Source organism: Myxine glutinosa, chromosome 1 (genome assembly GCF_964187855.1).
Source record: "Myxine glutinosa chromosome 1, kmMyxGlut1.1, whole genome shotgun sequence".
Lineage (NCBI taxonomy): Eukaryota > Metazoa > Chordata > Myxini > Myxiniformes > Myxinidae > Myxine > Myxine glutinosa.
Window position 1 is genome coordinate 426,402,904 of NC_136261.1, and position 24,394 is coordinate 426,427,297.

At 47.2% G+C, this 24,394-nt stretch overlaps 1 protein-coding gene across 3 annotated transcripts in view; it reads left to right on the plus strand.

Annotated features, from left to right (window-relative positions):
- Positions 1 to 24,394, plus strand: part of LOC137418188 (uncharacterized) — a 53,469-nt gene that overhangs the window by 20,477 nt on the left and 8,598 nt on the right. For 2 of the 3 annotated variants that reach the window (XM_078770652.1, XM_078770653.1), the window contains exon 2: positions 16,590 to 17,022. In XM_078770652.1, the coding sequence (XP_078626778.1) occupies positions 16,602 to 17,022 (421 nt within the window). In that variant the 5' untranslated portion in view covers positions 16,590 to 16,601. Of the gene's footprint in view, positions 1 to 16,589; positions 17,023 to 24,394 lie in introns of those variants that run through there. The other variant, XM_078770654.1, reaches the window with a different exon arrangement.

The following is a 24,394-nucleotide window of genomic DNA, read 5'->3' on the forward strand; positions in this document are numbered from 1 at the left end:
TCATAGTGGACTAGCAGATGTACCCGGCATTGCCGGGCGGGGGAGGGGACGGAAACGGGGGGAGGGCGAAGGGGAGTGTAGGGGAACTGAGGGGAGGGGAGGAGAGGGGATGGGGGGAGGGGGTAGCGGAGGGGGAGGAGGTAGGGGGAAGGAGGAGGGGGAGGGGAGAGGAGGGGGAGGGGGAGCAGGGAGGGAGGGGGGAGGAGGGGGAGGGGAGAGGAGGGGGAGAGGGAGGGGGAGGGGAGAGGAGGGGGAGGGGAGGGAGGTTGGGAGGGGGAGGAGGGAGGGGGAGCTGGGGGAAGTGGGCGGGTAAGGGGGGGAAGGGGAGGGGGAAAGGGTAGGGTGTAGGGGGAAGGGGGGGAGGGGGAAGGGGGGGAGGACAGAGGGGAGGGGGAGGGAGAGGGGGGAGGGGGAGAGGGAGGGGAGGGGAGAAAGGGGAGGGCCAGTCAACAATGACGTTGCATTTCTCATGGTAGGAGAGCAGCACAACAATCGCGACATCGTCCAGCATCTTCGCGACAACAGCACAAAGCAGATTTTGGAGACTCACCGATCCTGTGATGCCCTCCAGTACCGGCGTTGCCGGGCGGGGGAATGGAGACCCGTACATTCTCAACCCGTACATTCGCCCTCTCGACTCAAGCTCACTCGGACAAAAGCCTCGCACAAATTACACCGTGAAGGCCCAATGGCCATGTCTTTGCCACAAATCAAGTACATGAGCGAGTCTGGTGCACTGAATTGAAAATATATAGAACGCTCATACTCCGTGAAAAGTGTAGCCGCCGTGTCGCCATCTTGATTAGCATGACTCAACCAACTGGCTTCGCGGATCTCGTTTGTTTTGAACGTGTCCCAGATTTTAAAAGTCAGACAACTGTTAAAATGCCATTTTGAGCGGCAATAAACTGCTCCAATCGGTTACGGAAGGGTTGTGGAAAGACGTTTCACAGCTGTTTCAAAGACGTTTAATTCATATCGCACAAAATCGACACAAAACACGATCACACAAAAGGTGAAAAAACGCAATCGCTTTTCGCTCTGAATTATGTGCAAACGTGTGACGGAAATCACCATCGCCCAGCATCGAGTGCCAACCAAGATGGCGCCCGGTAGCTGCATCTCCACCTATGTGGTGTGAATGGCAATGGTCATTGATTCGATATATTTTCCGTTCAATGGTCTGGCGGCAGGGATGAAACATCACATGATCGCTCTGAGCGAATCAGCGAGCTGCTCTGGCACATGCTGAGATTCCGTGTATAATGTTCCTCGCTGAAATGCGCTGAGGTAAATATGAATAAAAAATGTGCATCTCGTCAAATATTTTGAGGTAGGCCTTGTTCTTCCCAGGCTCAATGGCCATGTCTATGCCAAATATCAAGCACGTGAGCCTCTCTCCATTTAGGAGTCTATCGGTAACATTACACACACACACACACACACACAAACTGTTTTATATATATACATTATATGATGGTGAGCTGCCCAGGCCCTGATGCAGCAAAGCTTCCCCAAACCATAATATTTCCACCACCATGCTTTACAGTTGGTATCAGGTTCTTGTGGTCAAATGTTGTCTTTGGTTTTCACCAAACATGTCTTCTGGTACTGTGGCCAAATAGCTCTACCTTTGACTCATCTGTCCAGAGCACATTGTTCCAGAAGTGCTGGTCTTTGCCTTGGTGTTCATTGGCAAACTTTTGTCTTGCCCTGATGTTCTTTCTGGACAGCAAAGGTTTCCTCCTGGCACACCTCCCATGTCGATCAAATTTGTGCAGCCTCTTTCTAATGGTAGACTCGTGCACTTTGACATCAACAGTGGCAAGAGCTACCTGTAGGTCCCGTGATGACATTCTGGGGTTCTTAGAGACTTCTTTCAGCATCTTGCGGTCTGCTCTCGGGCTGAACTTGCTGGGGCGGCCTGGCCTGAACAAGTTGGCAGTTGTTTGGAATCTTCTCCACTTGTAAATGATCTTCCGGACAGTCGAATGATTGATTTCAAATTGTTGGGAGATCTTTTTAAATCCCTTCCCAGACTCGAAGGCATCTGTAACCTTCTTTCTGAAGGCCTCAGAGAGCTCTTTGATCTAGGCATGGTGACGCCGCACACTTCAACAACAAAGAGCAAACCAAACTAAATGTCTGAAGTTTAAATAAGACAGGTTTTTTTTTTTTTTTTTTTTTTTTTTTTTTTTGTATACAAGATCGAGGCTCGTGAAAGAGCGAACATTAATCACACAGAAAGACAAACCGACACATAAAACATATAACATAGGGAGCGGTAGACAAGATGGGGAGAGAGGGGGAAGGACACAAACACAACATTTGAGAGCAGGGACCGAGAGACATGGAGACATCGAGAGATCTGAGAGAGGGCGAGGGCTTTGGGGGGGGGGGCGTGGGAAGGGGGCAGTGGGAGAGGTATAAAACATATGGACACTGCCAGGACTTCCAGGAAAGAAGTTGGAATTTCAAACAAGGTGGATCTGGGGTGAATTAGCGGGGGTAGAAAAGATCAAGGTTTTGGATGGGGGAAGATAAGAGATGGTGGTGAACAGCTGTTTTAAAGACCTGGAGGGAGGAGTGGGATTGAAGGGAGTGAGGGAGTTTGTTCCAGAGGCGGGAGAAAAGAGGAATGAAAGAGTGAAGGTGAACGGAGAGCCGAGATTTCGGCAGTTTAACCATCAGAGGGTTGCTGGCAGATCTTGTGCGACCTGTAGGAATATTTGGGGGACAGAGCACAGAGAGAGCTGGGGGTGCAAGGCCGGAGAGGAGTCGGTAGAAGACAGAAAGACCACCTACCTGCCTGCGGTGAGTGAGTGAAAGGCCCTCAGAGATAGCTTCATCGCGGGAGATTCCAATAATTCTGAAAGCTTTGGTTTCAACAGCGTGAAGCCGAGCTAGGTGTGAGGCAGGAGCACCGGCCCATAGGGGAGAACAGTATTCCATTGAGCTGCGGATGAAAGCCTTGTATGTGGTGAGGAGCTCAGGTGTGCCGAGGAAGGACTTCGCACGACGGAGGATGCCCAGTCGGCGACTGGCTTTGGAGGCCAGCTTGGAAATGTGGTTTTCCCAAGAAAGATCATGGCAGATAGTGAGACCCAAAATCTTGAGCGACAGAACTTCTTGGAGAGGATTGTTGAGAAAGTAGATGGGAGGGTTGTCCAGTCGATCTTTTCGGAGAGACATAGTAAGAGTGTGAGATTTGTCAGGATTGAAAGACATGTTCCACTTGTTTGACCAGTCTGTGATTTTGTCCAGGTCTTCAGAGAGTGAGGAGGCAGCAGACTGCCGATCTGAGGGAAGAGGAATGGAGCGGCAGAGAGTGGAGTCATCAGCAAAGAGATAGAGAGGATTTTCGAGAGAGTCAGAGAGATCATTGATGAAGACCAGAAAAAGCACGGGGCCCAGAACACTGCCTTGGGGAACTCCAGCCTGAACAGGAAGAGGAGATGAGAGAAACCCATTCAGGGCCACACGTTGACGACGACTAGAGAGGAAGTCCGCCAGCCATGCGTGGAGATTTCCATGGATACCAAAGGAGGAGAGTTTGGTGAGCAGAGCGGGGTGCCAGACCGTGTCGAAGGCACGTGATATGTCGAGGGAGACAGCTCTAATTTCCTGTTTGGCATTTAGGACCTCCATCCATTGTTGAGACAGCAGAAGCAGCATGTCCAGAGTAGAGTGACCTGGTCTGAAACCAAATTGATGATCAGAGATCAAGCCATTGGAGAAGAGGAAAGATTTCATATCAGAAGCAATGATGGATTCCATGACTTTGCTGATAATTGGGAGAAGGCTGATTGGTCTGTAGTTGCTAGGATCTGTTTTTGCACCTTTTTTGTGCAAAGCGGTGATGTTGGCTGATTTCCAAGCAGATGGCAGTTGACCTTGAGCAAAAGAGAGGGTGAAGAGAACAGAGAGAGGGTGAGATAGAGCAGCAGAGCAGGATTTTAGGACCCGTGGGCTGATGCCATCGGGTCCAGTTGCAGAATCAGAGTCGAGGGTTGACAGAAACTTTTCCACCTTGTCAGGAGGAAAGGACACGGAGTCCAGGAGCAGCAGGGTACGACTGGGTATGGTGGGTTTGGGACACAAGATTTAGAGGCAAACACAGAGTTGAGGCATTCAGCTTTTTCACGTGCGGAGTCAGCTGTGTAGCCGTTTGAGGTAAGGGAGGGGATGGAGGGGGAACAAACACCAGAAACGGATTTGACCAGATGCCACCAGCATTTGGAAGAGGGAGACAGATAAGAGAGTTCGGTCTTGAGAACGGAGAGATATTGTTTCCTGGCTCTCCTGAGGGTGGACACACACTTGTTTCGGGCTTTGTGAAAGGAAATGAGATTTCCTTCCGTTGGATTTGCTTTCCAGGAGACGAAGGCAAGTTGTTTCTGGGCAACAGCCTCACCACAAGATTCCGTGTACCATGGACGGGAGGAAGGGTATGACAACTGAAGACGAGATGGGATGAATCTGTGCATGAGAGAGAGCAATTTACTTTGGAAGAATTCCCAGGATGAGTTGATGTCAGAGGTGGTAGAGATGGGAGACCAGTCCAGATGATTGATGGCTGCTTGAAGACCGTGCCAGTTGGCCTGAGTGAAATGCCAGACTCGTCGACGCTGAGCAGGCTCCCTGAGGATGGTCAGAGAGATGTCCGCTTTAACAAGGACATGATCAGATGATCCGATCGGAGCAGAAGAAGAGCAGCAGACATTTTCAGGGAAGTTAGTCATAACCAAGTCCAGAAGAGAAGATGTTCCGTTGACTGAGATCCGGGTCGGGAAATTGACAGATTGTGTCAGTCCCAGTGAGTCGCAGAAGTCCTTTGCTGAGGAGCCATGGCTGGTGAGAGAGGTACCCACACCCAGCCAACTGGCATGATGACAGTTGAAATCACCACATATGAGGAAGAGAGAGTTGGGATGAGTAGATAGAAGTTGGTCCATATCATCAGACAGCGAGATGTAGATGGAGTCATCACTGTTTGGTGGACGGTACAACACACATATGAACAAGAGGTGGGAGCGAAGTGGAAGCCGTAGCCAGAGGTATTCCTGGGGGTGAGGTGGAGAGAGTGCAGTGCAGGGCGAGTGAGGAAGAGAGTTTTTGATAAAGATAGCAACCCCGCCTCCAGGACGAGGCTCAGGTCTATCATACCGGAGGAGGGAGTAGCCCGGGAGAGATACTATGGAATCAGAGACATCATAAAGGAGGAAAGTTTCTGTTAAGCAGATCACGTCTGGTTTGACAGAAGCAACCTGTATGGAGAGATCAGTTAAGTTTGAACGAAGGCCCCGGATGTTTGAGGTCCATACCGTTAATGAAGAGGAAGGGGGAGCATCAGATACAGAACAGGGGGGAGGAGGGGTAGGGTAAGATGTGGAAGAGGTGGAAGAGGTAGGGAGAGCTGTTGAAGGTGTGTCAGAGATTTCAGAATAGCTCGGAGAAAGGGAAGGATGGGGTGGACAAAAGGTTTGATGGTGATTGGGTGAGCCACAATGAGGTGTTATTTGAGGAGGGGGAAGAGCGAGGCAGAAGGTTGGGGGAGATGGAGGTGAGAGTTTGAAGGGGGAAGAAGCGGGGAGGACGCTTTGAGGAGGGGGAGTGAGAGGGGGGAAATTGAGAAGCAATGAGGGTGGGGAGATTTGAAGGGGAGGGGTGAGGGGGGAGTTTGGGAGGGAAGGGACAAGGGGAGGGATTTGAAAGGGATGGGATATGGGGGAGATTTGGAGGGGAGGGGTGAGGCAGGAGTCTAGGAGGGGAGGGGCGAGGGGGCGTCTTGGCGGGGAGGGGTGAGGGGGTAGTTTAGGAGGGAGGGGGCAAGGGGGGAGATTTGAAAGGGATGGGTGATGGGGAAGATTTGGAGGGGAGGGGTGATGGGGAAGATTTGGAGGGGAGGGGTTATGGGGAAGATTTGGAGGGGAGGGGTGAGATTGGATTTTTGAAAGTGTACGATTTATGGGAAACGAACATTTATTGCAAAATGAGTTTCTTGTGACCTTCGAGTTAAAAATACGTTTAAGGACGCTGGATGGAGGATGGAGTGCAGGAGAGTTTAGGGAATGTAGAAAAAAGGCACTATAGGAGATGGATATTTTTTTTGGGATGAATTGATTTGGTGAGCAAGTCGAAAGCAGCCTTTTAAAGAAGAAGAAGAAAAAGGTGTTATAAAATATGACGGAATACATAACTTGAGGGGAAAGTGTAAACATTGAAGGTTAATGAGTGAAAACTATCTGGGGAAATGGGGGAGAAACACGTGGTCGAAGAACGAACGAACGAATAAGAATGAATAAACGAATGAGAACAGAGAAGGAAATGTTTTTTTTTTTTTTTTTTTTTTTTTTTTTTTTTTTGAGTTGAGATTTACACAAGGAAGTAGGCGATGGGTGAAAAGTCTGGGAATACAGAGAACGAAAGTTATTGGATCACAAACGATGGACCACTGAGAGAAAAACAAAGCCTCAAGGTTGTACAGTGCACACTGTACAAGGCCTTGCTCGCGACACGGCAAACAGACGATCAATTTATGAAAGATAAACACCGAGAAACAACCAAAGTTGCACACAATAACTTCACACACCGAAAGATAAATACAGTTTCGACAAAATACAATTGTGAACAGACTTAACTTCGAAAAACGTGGAGACCGTGTGGAGCTTCGAAAATCCCTGCCGCCGTCTCCAAGATCTCGCGAGATCTCGCATTTCTTGGAGGTTCCTCCAAGATCCTCTCTAACGATGTTCTAATCATTTGCACCTGAACTGGTGCACCTGATTCTAATTTTAGGTATTTGAAGTAGTGATAAATGTCGGGGTGTACTTACTTTTTCCACATGCGAAATTTGCATTTATGTTTATTTAAATTATACAATGGACTACAAAATGTAAATGTTTCATGATATTTGTTATATTATATCACCTTTATCTATCAATATTGTTGAAATGAAGATCAAATAGCTGTATGTTGATATATGTTGAAAAAGTCAAAACTTTACATGGGGTGTACTTACTTTTTCACGTGACTGTATGTGATGCCAGTGTGGTCCATATGGTGCATCCGTGCAGGCCGGAGGCAACGAAGGTGCGGGCACACAACTGCGGCCACCTGTGCACTCCCCCCGGGCCCAAAAAAACAAATCCATGAGTGGGGGAAGGAGGACAATCAAAGCAGAGGGCAAGGGTATACATTAATACAAGGCAATGCAAGGTGAGGGGCACAGGAGAGCATGCCGAGAAAGCTCGTCCCTAGCGTACATCACCCCCCATTTCACATACCCTACCCTTGCCCCTCCCCGTATTTACACTTTTTACAAATTTGTCACTATGTCTCGTCCCCCATATCTCCCCTAATGCCAAATTCGTTCCCAATCCCTCCCAAGAAGGAAGGGATGGAATTTCAAACACCATGTCTCACTCACGTCGAGATGCGTCTTTCATTCCAAATATCTGCCAAAATATGGTGTGGAGTTTATCACCTTGGTGAGTGGAATGCGGATGGTGCGAAGGGATTTTCTCCTATCTACCTTCTAAATGACATTAACACTTTACCGCTACCCGGGGTCTTACCCTGCCAATCCATTGGCCACTTTACACTATGTGGTTCTAAAAACCAATTCCCATTGAACATACTGTGGCGCTCTCCCAATTTGGGGTCTCACTCCCCCATTTCTACTCCCTGTGCCCTCGCACAATTTTGGGGCTGGGTCGTGTGGCTCCCCAGCAGGTCCGCTCACCTGCACACCTCCGCCATTGTACGTCGCCACCCAAGCTTACCTGCTCCTCACCCTAACCTGGGGAAGGCCCTCTGGGTCTCTCACCCCACTACCGCCCTCCCTGGTGTCGGGCTACCCGGGTCCTCCTCCGGATCCTCGGGCCCCATTGAACTCTAACTCTGAACTGGCTCCCAGAGCCTACCTACGGCCTCACCTGGCCGACAGACTAACAGTGGCGGAGTGCCCATTCAACCATTCTTACTAACAGGCCACGCGCCCAGCCATTTCACTCACACTAATGCACCCATCCAAGCAGTACTCTGCTACTCTCGCACCACAGATGTCAATATCCAACCACAATTTACCTACTCCCTCTACCCACTTTTAAATTACCCTCCCCGGGTACTCGTGAAAGGGTCCATCCTTTCTCCATCCACTCCTTCGCACCATACACTCCACTCCACATATTCCACACTACTCACTCCACACCATTCATTCCATACTCCATTTATTCCATCCAACCAGTCTCACTTGCCACCATGCAAGTCAATCACTCAATGCACAATCACACCTTTCACAATACTCTGCTCAATACACTTTCTACACACACACACAGCATTCACGAGCAATGCCTCATTTCAACAAGCTCACCACAAAGAACGTCCATACGCAATTCCTCATTTCATCATTCTCACTACAGACACACTGCATCATTTAATCTACCTGGTTTTCCCTCTAACTTAGTGCTTCCCTGTCACCCCTTATACTATTGCACATCCCTCATCGTTATCATCCAACTACACTATTCTACGTCCCCACTACAGGTACAATGTCACTACTTAATTCTTGGTCACCTAAAGTCATTTCTAGGTCCTAACATTATCCAAGCCCTCCCTGGCTAGGTTTTCACCGCCATACCCCATAAAACTAAAGCTCATGTGCCCCAAAAAAGAAAGGGATGGTAGATTTACCATCCCTCTACCTTACTATTCCTACTTGTCCACGATGCTCGAGCCTCGTTGCGCCATAATACATTTCCACCGCTCGGTTTTGAAAAACCGAGCAATGCATACTGGTGGTCTGTCTACCGTAGGTTGGGTCCGTCCGGCATCGATTCTGGGGAGGAGGTTTTGTCGGGCCAAGGCTCCAGGCACCATCTCGGCGCAAGGCCTTTCGCTCCCATGCGTGGTGGCCCAGCCTTGCCCTGCCAGAGCGCCGCCACCGCAAGGGGGCGCCGCTCCAAACCCTCCTCCCTCCCCTCGAACCGGGCCGGTCGCCTTTCCTGGCAAAGCGCGGAATCGACCGTACAGGGTGGAGCCGGTGCGGATCGCGCACGGCGGTTCTTGAGAAACCGCCGTGGCTACGACCTCCGCCGGTCCCCGCAGCACACAAAGCGCACCATGCCCCGAGAGCTCGCATCGGCTAAACGTCGGCCTAAACGCTAACCCAGTTATCGTCGATGCCCGACTCGCATGCTCACATACACACACGACTCTTCCCATACTCACACATCCAGGTGTCTCCATGGAGTCCATGCATTCCGTCATTGCACTTGCTCGTGCATTCCCTTTCGCTCCACACTCAGGTGTACACCACTCGCTGCTCGCACACTCCATAACACACCTTCCTCGTGCTCCGTCTTGCGCACACTCTCCCGGTACGTACTCCGTACCACTCACGGGTGTGCACTCTATTGCACACACATTCAGTGCACATCTACCCATGGGTGTGCAATCACTTGTCGCACACCCAATCACACGCTCCACAATGAACTCAGGTGTGCATCTTCGCACACTTGCCTCAACCAACTCACCCTCTGGATCACTCTCACCCTCACACATACACTCCCTTGTGCATTCTCCCTCGGTCTCGGTTTCACTCCCATACTCTGTCGTGCACTCTTCCTCGCACTCAGTAACACACTTGCGCTCTGGCGCCATTCGCACACGTGCGCCATTTCCACTCACACAGCGCACCACGGACCTCCCACAAATGCCCGGGTTACGTTGTAATCCCAAGCACGCGAAAATTATTTGGCGCTAAACACTTTCCCGCAAAATCCTTTCGCGCCATATACAGCCCAGCTCACCTTTGGGATCCTCCTCTCCACCCGCACCTGCGAATCTTTATAAGGATTAGCAAGCACGGCATCACGATGTAACCACAGACTTTGCATGCATTCCATTTCTTCCTCCCGCGAGTGCTTTTCTATGCCTGCCGTCTCTCCAATTTCCACTATTTGTTCGATTATTCCTTTTTCTTTAATTTCAATGTCTTTTCCTTTGACGACCGCTGGCGCTAAGAAAATCAAATTCTCTACTTCGGCGGTCGCCGGCTTCTCTATACCCCGGGTTGCGATTTCTATATCCGTCCACGTGACTTCGCTTTGCTCACCTTCGCTCAACCAGCGCTCCTCTAGCCGCGTTACCTCGTTGCGTACCCATGTGCTCTTCCTGCCCAACTTGCAGTCTCTCTCCCTCTCCAATTCCTTTGTCTCATACCCGGCTTTGTCCCTCGCCAACCCATCATTAATTTTTTTGGCTTGGCCATTTATGTCCTCCAATTTGCCCCCTAATCTGCTTCTGAATCCCTCCAATTTGCTTCCTAACCCCCCAAATTTGGCTTCCAACCCCCCAATTTGACTTCCCAATTGCTCCCTCATTTTTTTATGTCCCAGGTGAATTTGCCCATTTCCTCTTTCAGCATCGCGGTGAATTGCGTCATGAATAACTGCATTTCTTCAGCACTCATTTGCACAACAGGGTTGGCCCCCGCCGCCACGTGCGGGGCGCCGCCATTTTGTGTGCCCGCCACCCCCACTACTACACCCTCTTCAACCTCCTCTTCCCTCTCTCCCACCTCTTCCCTGGGGTCCTGGGTTGACTCGAACCCTTCTTTTATCTCCCCCACCAGCATCCGACCGCATTAACTATCCATGGCACGATTTTAATTTGGTTCTTAATAAAAATTTTGGCCGCTCGTAATTTTGACCAAATTTTTCAGATATATTAAAATTTGGTTTGGGCTTCAAATCCCACTCCCAGACACCAATTGTTGCAGATTCGGGTCGGCGCTCCCCTTATCAAGGGGGGGTTAATCCCTTTGTCTTTGAAGCTGGCCGTCCCCCAATCCTGGAAGCTATGACCTCACTTCCGGTCAGAATCAGCTCGGGTCATTGGTCAATGAAGTCCCAAATACCTACATACTAACCCGACCGTAAAGCGAGGAGATAACTCCCACCCGAGCCGCAGCGTTAATGGATACACCGAGTGAAGCGAGCCGTGACTCAGGCCATTAACAAAGACTAACCCGATCCTGAGTGGTTCCGAAATCGTGCCACAGGTACTCAACTGGGAAAAGACGCAAACGATCGAATAAGAGGAAACCCAGAAAATAAGAAGAACAAAGAGTGGGTTTATTAATTATATACAAGAACCCAAAAGAAGAACGAAAGGAATATACAAGAGCAAAAGGACACAGGGCAAGCAGGACAATCTTTTCCAAGGAGACGTTTTGGAGATATAGAGGTGCAAAGGTTTTCGGTTTTTCCAAGATGCCACCCATACCACATGACCTATGACATCATAATTATCATTAAATTTATACAGGAGGACTCGCTCCGATGGGACATGGGATGGACTGCATCTATTTCTAAACAGAACCTTGCCAATAGACCATGGCATGGGACCATGGCTTAAGGAATTGACTGAATTTTCCAACAGTCAACACAGCAATGCAATATCCTTATGAAAACTTATCTAATTACCCTCGCCAGAGGAGAGGGTATTGCATTTGAGTCCGTTTGTTACTTGCCGAAAAGATTCCTGCATCTGGAAAAGATGCCGGAAAAGAATCCGGCAAGAATGTTGATTGGTTGGTTTGTCTCTAACTATACAGTCTTACTTACAACCCCAGACAAACGGACAGACACTCACACGGGAAGGTAGCGGTAGGGGAGGAAGGTCCAAGCAGATGGTTCCAGGCATTGAGGTCCGGGTCCAGGTGTTGACTGATACCATGGCGAAAACCCGGGCAGGCAGCTAACTCATATCGTTGGCGCATGCTCGGACCTTACATATGGCGGGGGGAAGTCCTTCGCAAGTCCGTATGCGCAGTTCCTATGAATTCATATGAATTAGGAATTCCCCAGCGCAACTCGTTCCAACGCAGCTCTCTCCCAACGCAGCTGTCCGTGCCCTCTCTGTTAGCGCGGCTCTCCCACTCGCTCTGCTCGTGAACTTCTTACTCAGCTTCTCTCCCTCCTCTCTTCTCTTTTCTCTCTGTCCGCTCTTCTCTTCTCTGTGAAAAGGCACTGCGCTTGCTCTTATATAACGCGCTTGGAAAATCCATGCGCGCTTCATCGAGCCACGCCTATCAGTGAGCTTACCTCAGCTGCGATTGGTCAGCGAGGGCTCACCGGCTCCACCCTCGACGGCTCGTGGACGAGGCCACACCTCTTCTCGTGGCTCCGCCCCTTCTTTCCTTGAGCCGACCGCGTGTTCAATGGCGTTTGAATGCAGCGAACGCTGCTAATAAAACCACGTGAGAGCATTGAGAGGGACAAGCCCTGTCTGTAGGTGGGCATGATGGAGTAGCTTGGAGAGAGAGAGGTTCGAATGTGATGAATGGGGCCTACCTTATTTGATTAATGCAATGCAGATTCAACTATTGGAAACACAGCCTTAACTAAACACAGACTAAAGAAATAACTGAAAGTTCCTATGGTGTCCTACATGTTGCATATGGACTAACTATGGGTGCGACCTTATTAAATGCTGGGATATTTACAAGAGTTATTATTTACAAGTATTTACAAGTGAGGGGTTCTCAAAGCTGCAACAATATGATATGAATAAGGCTTACGATACAGAATCATCCCTTGAACACGATCAATGGATTCCCCTATATTCGCTGTGGTCATGGTTTGAATTACGCTGAGGTAATGTGGAGGCATTTTGTGGGTATGAATAAGGCTTACGAAAATGTCAGTGGACCCAGAGGTAAAATGTCAAGTGTACCCCAAAGTGATGTGAACGGAGTCGGCAAGCACGATATGTTCCTAGGTGTCATGAGTTATCCACCGATTTGCGTTTCACGTCAACCATTAAGGTCAAAAGAAAATGAAGCATATCCAGAGGCGTGGGAAAATAACGTTAGGCAGGAGACCAAACCTGAAAATGCTGAAGACCAAAGCTGAAATTGGAAAAACAATATAGCCTATTGTCGCGCAACTCCGGTTAACACCAGAGTCATGGATGGCCTAAACGGTTTATTCGGAGGCAACAACCAAACACGGATTTCACTATCAAATGCGGGAGGAAGAAGGAAAATGGAGGCTGCGGCAAAAGCTTACCTTCAGCGCACCGACGTATCTCCGGTCCTGCAAGGGGATTAACTCAAGCGGGCACAGGTTTAATGGGGAATAGAAAATAACACAAGGGTTTATTACAAATAAAAGCAAGGACAGGAAAATACGCGCTGATAATAAAATAAGGTGACTAAATTGGGATCCTACACACAGACTTCAGAAACAAGAACAAAGGAATGGATTAACAAAAGAAACACGTTCGTTATGTGCATCTGTGGTGTGTGAGCTTATCTGTCTCTTGTCGTCTTGGCTTTGGCTGCCGTCCAACACGGCTCTGTTCGGCCCCGATGCACCCACAAGGCCTCGCTCCAAAATCCACAAGTGCTGATCACACACCACGAGGTCCCTCGCTCCAAACTCCAAAGCACCGAGCACCGCTCCAAGCACCAGCACCACTCCCAGCACCACGAGGTCCCATGCAGGCCTGCGAGCTCCACACAAGGTCGACCCTCAACTCGTGCATGAACACAGAACGACGAAGAACGGCAAAGGGGGGACTAGAGCGCAAGTCCACTGCCAGAAGCAACTGCTCTGAACCAACTGCTGCGAAACTGCTCTGAACCAACTCAGACTCGCTTCGAAGCTCGCTGATCTCTTTTTCCCAACTCGACCAACTGCTGCGCAACTCACTCACTCCACTGCGTCTCAAGACTCACTCAGCGCAAGACCCACTCACTCACCCTTGAAAGTCCTGCCGCCCCTCGTATCACTCCGCGGCGGTGACGTCAGCCTTGGCGCCACCCTATCAGTGGCCTCCACCGAATCACAGGCCTGTGGTGTCATCATAGCACGTGGCACTCGAGGTGGATAGGCCTGTCGGAGGTGTTAATGGCGGCGGCCATGCGGCGGTGTCCTGGCCTGGTTTCCTTTTGCCGGTTCTCTTTCGCAGTCATGTCAGGGAAGGGCGTTACTTAGTGTTGCAATAAGGACCTGTCGGAATGTCTATGTGGTTGCAGTGCCAAAAGGGACAAAGGTTTGGCTAACCAGATGAGGACACACAGGGGCGCTACTCTTTAATCCCTAACTCTACTTAACACACGAACCTCCTGGTAGGTTCACAAGTATACTCATTACCCGACAACACGCCTACACATGAACTTATTACAGGTAGTTTTCCTTTCTGCGACAGACAAAGCACGTTACCTATTCAGATCTATCTGCTCTACATATCACTACCCCGCCAGACATAACACTATTTTACTCCAGGGGTCCCAGGATTACCCACCCAAAATATCGTTGGATCGTTTCAGCGGTTTTTGCAGTACCTGTGAATGGACAGACAGAGACAGACAGACTGACAAACGGACATTTGGTGAACTTTAGTAAGATGTGCCATGTGGCAAACTATAGAAAAGGCCCCTTTATATTGTATGTGCCATGTGGCAAACTATTGATAAGGCCCCTTTATATGGTATGTGCCATGTGGCAAACAATTGAAAAGGCCCCTTTACATGGCATTTGGCAAACTATTGAAAAGGCCCCTTTATATGGTATGTGCCATGTGACAAACTACAGAAAAGGCCCCTTTATATAGTATGTGGCAAACTACAGAAAAGGCTTCTCCACATGGTAGGTGTGATGTCGCAAACTAGAGAAAAGGCCCCTTTATATGGTATGTACTACGTAGCAAACTGTAGAAAAGAAGGGACATTTTTGGGAAAAATGCCAATTTAATTCACACACCTGCATGAAGAAGTAAATGTGTTTTATTTGCCAGATGTAGGGCGCCCCTTCATATGAACATTCCTGGAATGTTACTTGGTTCCTCCTGAGAACACAAGGGTAGTCCAGCATGCACACAAGATTTTTTGAATGTCCCTTATTTTCTATTGTTTTGCATTTTCTACAAATTATGGAATGTCCCTTCTTTCTATACTTTGCCACATGCCACATACCATATAATGGGGCCTTTTATATAGCCCTGGCGTTTTTCTGAATAATTCCCCTTCTCGTAACATGTTAGAATGTTAAGGTGATGCAATACAATAGCAACTGGATAAAATGGTGGTAAAACCTGGAACTTTTTTTACTTTACACCTTTAAACCAATTTAAACCTTCATTTAAATTGAATTATATACTTGAATATTGTATATCACAAATCGCCTTCATAATACTTTCAAGAACCATGAAATATATCGATATTTAGCATGAGAGGGCCTGGCATATAAGAGCAACAGGATTCGAGTGAAGAAGACTCTGATAATAATTATGGCAATATATAGAACGAGGTAGATTGACACTATGTTCTATGTTGATCAATAAAACGTCCATCTTCTAAACTGCGACGCAACTTCGGCTTGTTAGTGTCCAAAGCCTACTGGTGATGGATGAGACTGCTTCAGTAGCACTAAACTTCTGGATTTTTTTCACGATCTTTTATATCATTATTTTATGAAAATTTAATTATGTACTTGAACACTTAGTGAAGCCTCGTCTAGAATATTGTTTGCCGTTTTGGTCACCACAAGTCTTGCACGACATAGCTGCGATAGAGAGGGTTCAGCTCAGGCCTACTGGATTGTTTCCGGGCTTAGCTAGACTCAACTACGAGGAGCGCTTGAAGGAGACGGATTTATACATGAGAAAGGAGGTGGTTTTGATGGGATGACAGATGTTTGAGATAATGAAGGGTATACACAAAATAAGTGCAGAATAATTCTTCAGCAGAGACATTGACAGGGCCAGGGGCTGGAGCCTCAAAAGAAAAGAAGAGTTAATATGGTAGTATGGTAAGGAACTTTCATTCAGAGATTCGTTGATGCATGAGATTGTCTCTGAGAAAGGCAGTGCAACAGAACTAATAGATAAGTTTACATTAGAATTATATAGATACCTGGAAGCTTTGGAGATTGAAGAGTATTGGGATATTGGCAAGAAGTTTGTGACTTCATTATGGATTGGGAGATTGTGTGCATCGAAGTGAAGTGAAGTGAAGTGTCGTGTGTATGTGGGGAGTCTCGTCAAGGGGTGGTGTGTGGTTGATGTTGTGTATTTGTCATTCAAGAACCGCCTTCACCCAAACCTCCAACACTTGAAAATAAAAAACACAAAAATTTGCTTTTTTCTCGAAAAAATAATTAAAATAAATGTATTTCTCCATTTTTATTTGACGCGCTTGTGTATCCATGGTTGTGCCACATCATCTCATCCATCCACATTCCACCCTCATTCCCCAAATGAAATTGCATCGTTTTGGCAGATATACTTTGTCTGGTGTTGATGTGGCGCAGCATAATGGGCCGAATGGTCTCCTCTAGTTTACTCAGGGTTTATTTTTGTCTCTGTGTATAAAAACTCACATTCATTAGATCATGATTGACAAGAAAACTTACAAAATGGGACACAGCGGTGAACAAACTGGATGCAAAAGCCCGCATTTATTGGATAATAATTGATTGGATTGTCAATGGAAATAACTCACAAAAATTCCAAACAGAGTAAGGAAAATAACATGTATAACCTTTCATTTGTTAACACAGTCATTGTATCCTTGGCAGGTCATCGGTGAAATGGAGAGCTTCTTGGAATGGCTCAAGTCCCGAGGCCTGAGAGCAGAAACAGCCCAAGCAGTGATGGCTAAGCTTGGAATTGAGAATCAGAAGGTTATTCGAGCTTGCACTGAGTCGGATCCATTGCGGACCGAGCTCCTCGCTCTCGCCAAAGAGAAATTACAATTTGCAATGTATGCTGACTTCTGTAAATTTATGAATTCTTTTTCGAAGCCGCAAGATGTCCAGATTGCAGGTTCTTCTCTGTTGGGAAGTATTTTCATCAACTTGGAGAATGTTATTCGGGAACTTTCCAGTTTCTGTGAAAAGATTTTCAGATCCCAAAATTTGCACCGGGGCAACATTCCTGGTTTCTCTGGAATCGGGTTCAGTGATGTCAGCAGCCTCCGCTCTCAGCATGAAGCATCAAGACTCACGTCTGGTATGTGACTTTTTAATACAACATCATGTTAACTAATATCTTGATCTTCTCCCATTGTTTTTTTTTGTATACTTTTAACTTGTGTAATCTCTTTTGGTGCAGTTTCATATTGTCTCATATTAATGAATTTTTTGATGTAGGGTACAAGGTAAATTTTAGCTCACCTGGAACATATTTCTGGGGAGCTTATGGGATGGGTCGTCGTTAGTTTGTCCATAAACACTTGCAGCTTCTTCTCCGAAACTGCTGATGGGATTGTGACCAAACTTGGCTAAAATTATATTTTATGTGTTTGAACTCAAGTTTGTACATGGCATTAAAAAGTAGGAGTTTAAGTGGGAGGGAGAGGGGGACAGGGCTGGAGAGTAGGCATGATATCCTAAAATGGTTATTTGCTCTCTTGTCTGAAACTGCACTGATGATTTTGATGAAACTTGACCACAACCTGTATCTGATGCTCCCCCTTCCTCTTCATTAACGGTATGGACCTCAAACATCCGGGGCCTTCGTTCAAACTTAACTGATCTCTCCATACAGGTTGCTTCTGTCAAACCAGACGTGATCTGCTTAACAGAAACTTTCCTCCTTTATGATGTCTCTGATTCCATAGTATCTCTCCCGGGCTACTCCCTCCTCCGGTATGATAGACCTGAGCCTCGTCCTGGAGGCGGGGTTGCTATCTTTATCAAAAACTCTCTTCCTCACTCGCCCTGCACTGCACTCTCTCCACCTCACCCCCAGGAATACCTCTGGCTACGGCTTCCCCTTCGCTCCCACCTCTTGTTCATATGTGTGTTGTACCGTCCACCAAACAGTGATGACTCCATCTACATCTCGCTGTCTGATGATATGGACCAACTTCTATCTACTCATCCCAACTCTCTCTTCCTCATATGTGGTGATTTCAACTGTCATCATGCCAGTTGGCTGGGTGTGGGTACCTCTCTCACCAGCCATGGCTCCTCAGCAAAGGACTTCTGCGACTCACTGGGACTGACACAATCTGTCAATTTCCCGACCCGGATCTCAGTCAACGGAACATCTTCTCTTCTGGACTTGGTTATGACTAACTTCCCTGAAAATGTCTGCTGCTCTTCTTCTGCTCCGGTCGGATCATCTGATCATGTCCTTGTTAAAGTGGACATCTCTCTGACCATCCTCAGGGAGCCTGCTCAGCGTCGACGAGTCTGGCATTTCACTCAGGCCAACTGGCACGGTCTTCAAGCAGCCATCAATCATCTGGACTGGTCTCCCATCTCTACCACCTCTGACATCAACTCATCCTGGGAATTCTTCCAAAGTAAATTGCTCTCTCCCATGCACAGATTTATCCCATCTCGTCTTCAGTTGTCATACCCTTCCTCCCATCCATGGTACACGGAATCTTGTGGTGAGGCTGTTGCCCAGAAACAACTTGCCTTCGTCTCCTGGAAAGCAAATCCAACGGAAGGAAATCTCATTTCCTTTCACAAAGCCCGAAACAAGTGTGTGTCCACCCTCAGGATAGCCAGGAAACAATATCTCTCCGTTCTCAAGACCGAACTCTCTTATCTGTCTCCCTCTTCCAAATCCTGGTGGCGTCTGGTCAAATCCGTTTCTGGTGTTTGTTCCCCCTCCATCCCCTCCCTTACCTCAAACGGCTACACAGCTGACTCCGCACGTGAAAAAGCTGAATGCCTCAACTCTGTGTTTGCCTCTAAATCTTGTGTCCCAAACCCATCCCTCTCTGTACCCACCATACCCAGTCGTACCCTGCTGCTCCTGGACTCCGTGTCCTTTCCTCCTGACAAGGTGGAAAAGTTTCTGTCAACCCTCGACTCTGATTCTGCAACTGGACCCGACGGCATCAGCCCACGGGTCCTAAAATCCTGCTCTGCTGCTCTATCTCACCCTCTCTCTGTTCTCTTCACCCTCTCTTTTGCTCAAGGTCAACTGCCATCTGCTTGGAAATCAGCCAACATCACCGCTTTGCACAAAAAAGGTGCAAAAACAGATCCTAGCAACTACAGACCAATCAGCCTTCTCCCAATTATCAGCAAAGTCATGGAATCCATCATTGCTTCGGATATGAAATCTTTCCTCTTCTCCAATGGCTTGATCTCTGATCATCAATTTGGTTTCAGACCAGGTCACTCTACTCTGGACATGCTGCTTCTGCTGTCTCAACAATGGATGGAGGTCCTCAATGCCAAACAGGAAATTAGAGCTGTCTCCCTCGACATATCACGTGCCTTCGACACGGTCTGGCACCCCGCCCTGCTCACCAAACTCTCCTCCTTTGGTATCCATGGAAATCTCCACGCATGGCTGGCGGACGTCCTCTCTAGTCGTCGTCAACGTGTGGCCCTGAATGGGTTTCTCTCATCTCCTCTTCCTGTTCAGGCTGGAGTTCCCCAAGGCAGTGTTCTGGGCCCCGTGCTTTTTCTGGTCTTCATCAATGATCTCTCTGACTCTCTCGAAAATCCTCTCTATCTCTTTGCTGATGACTCCACTCTCTGCCGCTCCATTCCTCTTCCCTCAGATCGGCAGTGTGCTGCCTCCTCACTCTCTGAAGACCTGGACAAAATCACAGACTGGTCAAACAAGTGGAACATGTCTTTCAATCCTGACAAATCTCACACTCTTACTATGTCACTCCGAAAAGATCGACTGGACAACCCTCCCATCTACTTTCTCAACAATCCTCTCCAAGAAGTTCTGTCGCTCAAGATTTTGGGTCTCACTATCTGCCATGATCTTTCTTGGGAAAACCACATTTCCAAGCTGGCCTCCAAAGCCAGTCGCCGACTGGGCATCCTCCGTCATGCGAAGTCCTTCCTCGGCACACCTGAGCTCCTCACCACATACAAGGCTTTCATCCGCAGCTCAATGGAATACTGTTCTCCCCTATGGGCCGGTGCTCCTGCCTCACACCTAGCTCGGCTTCACGCTGTTGAAACCAAAGCTTTCAGAATTATTGGAATCTCCCGCGATGAAGCTATCTCTGAGGGCCTTTCACTCACTCACCGCAGGCAGGTAGGTGGTCTTTCTGTCCTCTACCGACTCCTCTCCGGCCTTGCACCCCCAGCTCTCTCTGTGCTCTGTCCCCCAAATATTCCTACAGGTCGCACAAGATCTGCCAGCAACCCTCTGATGGTTAAACTGCCGAAATCTCGGCTCTCTGCTCACCTTCACTCTTTCATTCCTCTTTTCTCCCGCCTCTGGAACAAACTCCCTCACTCCCTTCAATCCCACTCCTCCCTCCAGGTCTTTAAAACAGCTGTTCACCACCATCTCTTATCTTCCCCCATCCAAAACCTTGATCTTTTCTACCCCCGCTAATTCACCCCAGATCCACCTTGTTTGAAATTCCAACTTCTTTCCTGGAAGTCCTGGCAGTGTCCATATGTTTTATACCTCTCCCACCGCCCCCTTCCCATGCCCCCCCCCCCCAAAGCCCTCGCCCTCTCTCAGATCTCTCGATGTCTCCATGTCTCTTGGTCCCTGCTCTCAAATGTTGTGTTTGTGTCCTTCCCCCTCTCTCCCCATCTTGTCTACCGCTCCCGATGTTATATGTTTTATGTGTCGATTTGTCTTTCTGTGTGATTAATGTTCGCTCTTTCACGAGCCTCGATCTTGTATACAAAAAAAAAAAAAAAAAAAAAAAAAAAAAAAAAAACCTTCATCACCTGTGATGTACCAAATTTCTTCACAGCATTTTAAAAATCGGGGTATTTTTCCCCTATTTTTTTTGTGGGGGGTGGGGGGGGGGAATTGTATTAATTACCTCTGTGTTCCATGTTTAACGGTGCATTCAAGTTATCTGCATGCAGGAAATAGTATACCTCTTCAGCCATGGAAGGCTTATCCTTGTTATCCCACGTTTTTTGAAAAAGTATGAAGACGCTTCATCGTAGTCATATTACAATCGGCTCTGTCCATCCGTCTGTCTGTCCATCATGCTGTCCTGAACGGTTGTGTAAAAATTCACATACTTGGTTGTTATGATCCCCACATGGCAATAAGGTGCAAGAGCAGTATCCTTTTGACCTCACCCCCCTGGGTACATTACCAAAAATGGAATAGCAAAATGTAGAATAGCAAAAAATGTAATTAGAGGTACATTAAAAATAATAATTCATCTAACCTTGAAAATGCAATCATCATTGGGGAACGCCTTGATCTTTTCTACTCCTGTTCATTCACCCCAAATCCACCTTTTCCAAATTCTGACTTCTTTCATGAAAGTCCAAGTCGTGTCCATTTGTTTTATACCTTCTGCAAATCCGCCCCCCCCCCCCCCACTCGCCTCCCCATGCCCTCTCTCTTCCACAGATCTCCCGATGTCTCTGCTCTGCTGTTGCTTGTGTGCTTCCATCTCTCTCCCCCTCTTGTCTCCTGCTCCCTTTATTATATGTTTTATGTGTCTCTGTTTGTGTTTTTGTGTCTTGTGTGTTAGCTCTTACACGGGCATCGCCTTTGCATACAAAAAATAAAATAAATATTCTCCATCCTCTTGGAAATTCTGATCATGTCGCCATCGAAGTTCAGGTTTCTTTTTCTTCACCATCAACTGTTGTTCATCGTATCCATTGGACTGTCTTTCAATATAGCAAGGCTGACTGGGTTGCCTTGTGTTCTTTTCTTGCCGATATTCACTGGAACTCAATCCTTTGTCACAACCCATATGAAGCTGCCAAGGAAGTTACTGAGTGGATCCGTGTTGGTATGGACCGTTTTATCCCTTATCGGACCTACCAAGTGAAACAACACTCTCAGCTGTGGTTCACTCCAGCTTGTTCTGCTGCTCTCATCCATCACAATCACTTTTTCAAACAGCATCACTGTGCTGGCTTGAGTGAGGCACATCGTTTGTATCATGTTGTGAGCAACCACTGCAGACGAGTAATGGAGAATGCTAAGCGCCAGTATACAGAATCTGTTTGTAATTCAATCTCAAATAAACAGCTCGGTTCTCGAGATTTTAAGGGAATTGCTAATCGCATTCTCAACCGTAATCGACCATCGATTCCTGTCCTCTTCAATTGCCCTGAAGTACTTACTTCTCTGAATGATAAAGTCAACCTCTTTGCTGAGAATGTTGCTGCAAACTCCACACTTGAAGACCACGGACAAACATTGACTGTTTGTCCTTCCTGTCTTGACACCAGACTTTCCACTATTATCAGCACACCCATGAAAGTTGCTAAGATTATTCAAAGGCCTGACATTTGAAAATCTACTGCACCAGATAGAATCCCTATAATTGCTTTGAAGATGTGTTCACTTGAACTATTTTCTGTTCTCGTAAAACTGTACTGCTTGTGCATGTCATAGTCTGTGTTTCCACTTAGCTGGAAGCAGGCTTCTGCAGTCCCTGTCTTTAAAGTATCTGGTGAGTAATCAGATTCTTCTAACTATTGGCCTTTTGGACTTCTACCCATTATCAGCAAAGTCTTTGAATCCTTGATGGAACAACTCCTGACTCATCTGGAAACCCACAACCTCCAAACTGATGTTCACTATGGCTTTAGACGGTCAAGGTCCACTGGTGATGTTCTATCCCTAATCACTCAACATGTGAATGGGGCTGTAGATCATCGTGGAGAAGCCAGAGTTGTTGCTCTCGATATCTCAAAGGCTAAAATCACATGGCATTTCTGGAAAATTGCTTGATACAATCTCTGACTTCCTTGCAAATCATCAAATACCTGTGGTACATGGTACATGAGGGTCAGTAATCAGCTTTCCATAATACTAATGTGAGTCCTCAGGGGTCTGTCTGTGTTGGGTCCAACATTGTTAATGTTATACACTCACGTGAAAAAGTAAGGACACCCCATGTAAAGTTTTGACTTTCAACATATTTCAACACAGCTATTTGATCTTCATTTCAACAATATTGATAGATAAAGGTGATATAATATAACAAATATCATGAAACATTTACATTTTGTCGTCCATTGTATAATTTAAATAAACATTAATGCAAATTTCGCATGTGGAAAAAGTAAGTACACCCCTACATTTATCACTACTTCAAACACCTAAAATTAGAATCAGGTGCACCAGCTCAGGTGTAAATGATTAGAACATCGTTAGAAAGGATCTTGGAGGAACCTGTCTTATTTAAACCTCAGACATTTAGTTTGGTTTGCTCTTTGTTGTTGAAGTGTGCGGCGTCACCATGCCTAGATCAAAAGAGCTCTCTGAGGCCTTCAGAAAGAAGGTTAGAGATGCCTACGAGTCTGGGAAGGGATTTAAAAAGATCTCCAAACAATTTGAAATCAATCATTCGACTGTCCGGAAGATCATCTGCAATTGGAAAAGATTCCAAACAACTGCCAACTTGTTCAGGCCAGGCCGCCCAGCAAGTTCAGCCCGAGAGCAGACCGCAAGATGCTGAAAGAAGTCTCTAAGAACCCCGGAATGTCATCACGGGACCTACAGGTAGCTCTTGCCACTGTTGATGTCAAAGTGCATGAGTCTACCATTCGAAAGAGGCTTCACAAATTTGATCTACATGGGAGGTGTGCCAGGAGGAAACCTTTGCTGTCCAGAAAGAACACCAGGGCAAGAATAAATTTTGCCAATGAACACCGAGGCAAAGACCAGCACTTCTCGAACAATATGCTCTGGATAGATGAGTCAAAGGTAGAGCTATTTGGCCACAGTACCAGAAGACATGTTTGGTGAAAACCAAAGACAGCATTTGACCACAAGAACCTGATACCAACTGTAAAGTATGGTGGTGGAAATATTATGGTTTGGGGCAGCTTTGCTGCATCAGGGCCTGGGCAGCTCACCACCATAGAATCCACAATGAATTCTTCATTGTACCAGAGGGGGCTTGAGGAGAATGTGAGGCCATTGTTGGAAAGTTGAAGCTCAACCGAAGGTGGACCTTGCAACATGACAATGACCCTAAACATACCAGTAAATCCACCAAGGAATGGCTGAAAAGAAAGATATGGAGGGTTCTGGAATGGCCAAGTCAAAGTCTGGATCTAAATCCCATCAAGATTTTGTGGGGGGGATTTGAAACGAGCGGTGCATGCAAGAAACCCCTCAAACATCGCACAGCTGAAATAATTCTGCATGGAGGAGTGGGCAAAAATTTGTCCCAGTCGATGTCAGAGACTGGCAGACAGTTATAAGAAACGCCTACTTGAGGTTGTTTCTGCCAAAGGGGGAAATACCACCTATTAGAGCCAAGGGTGTACTTACTTTTTCCACAGGCAAAATTTGCATTTATGTTTATTTAAATTATACAATGGACTACAAAATGTAAATGTTTCATGATATTTGTTATATTCTATCACCTTTATCTATCAATATTGTTGAAATGAAGATCAAATAGCTGGATGTTGAAATATGTTGAAAAAGTCAAAAC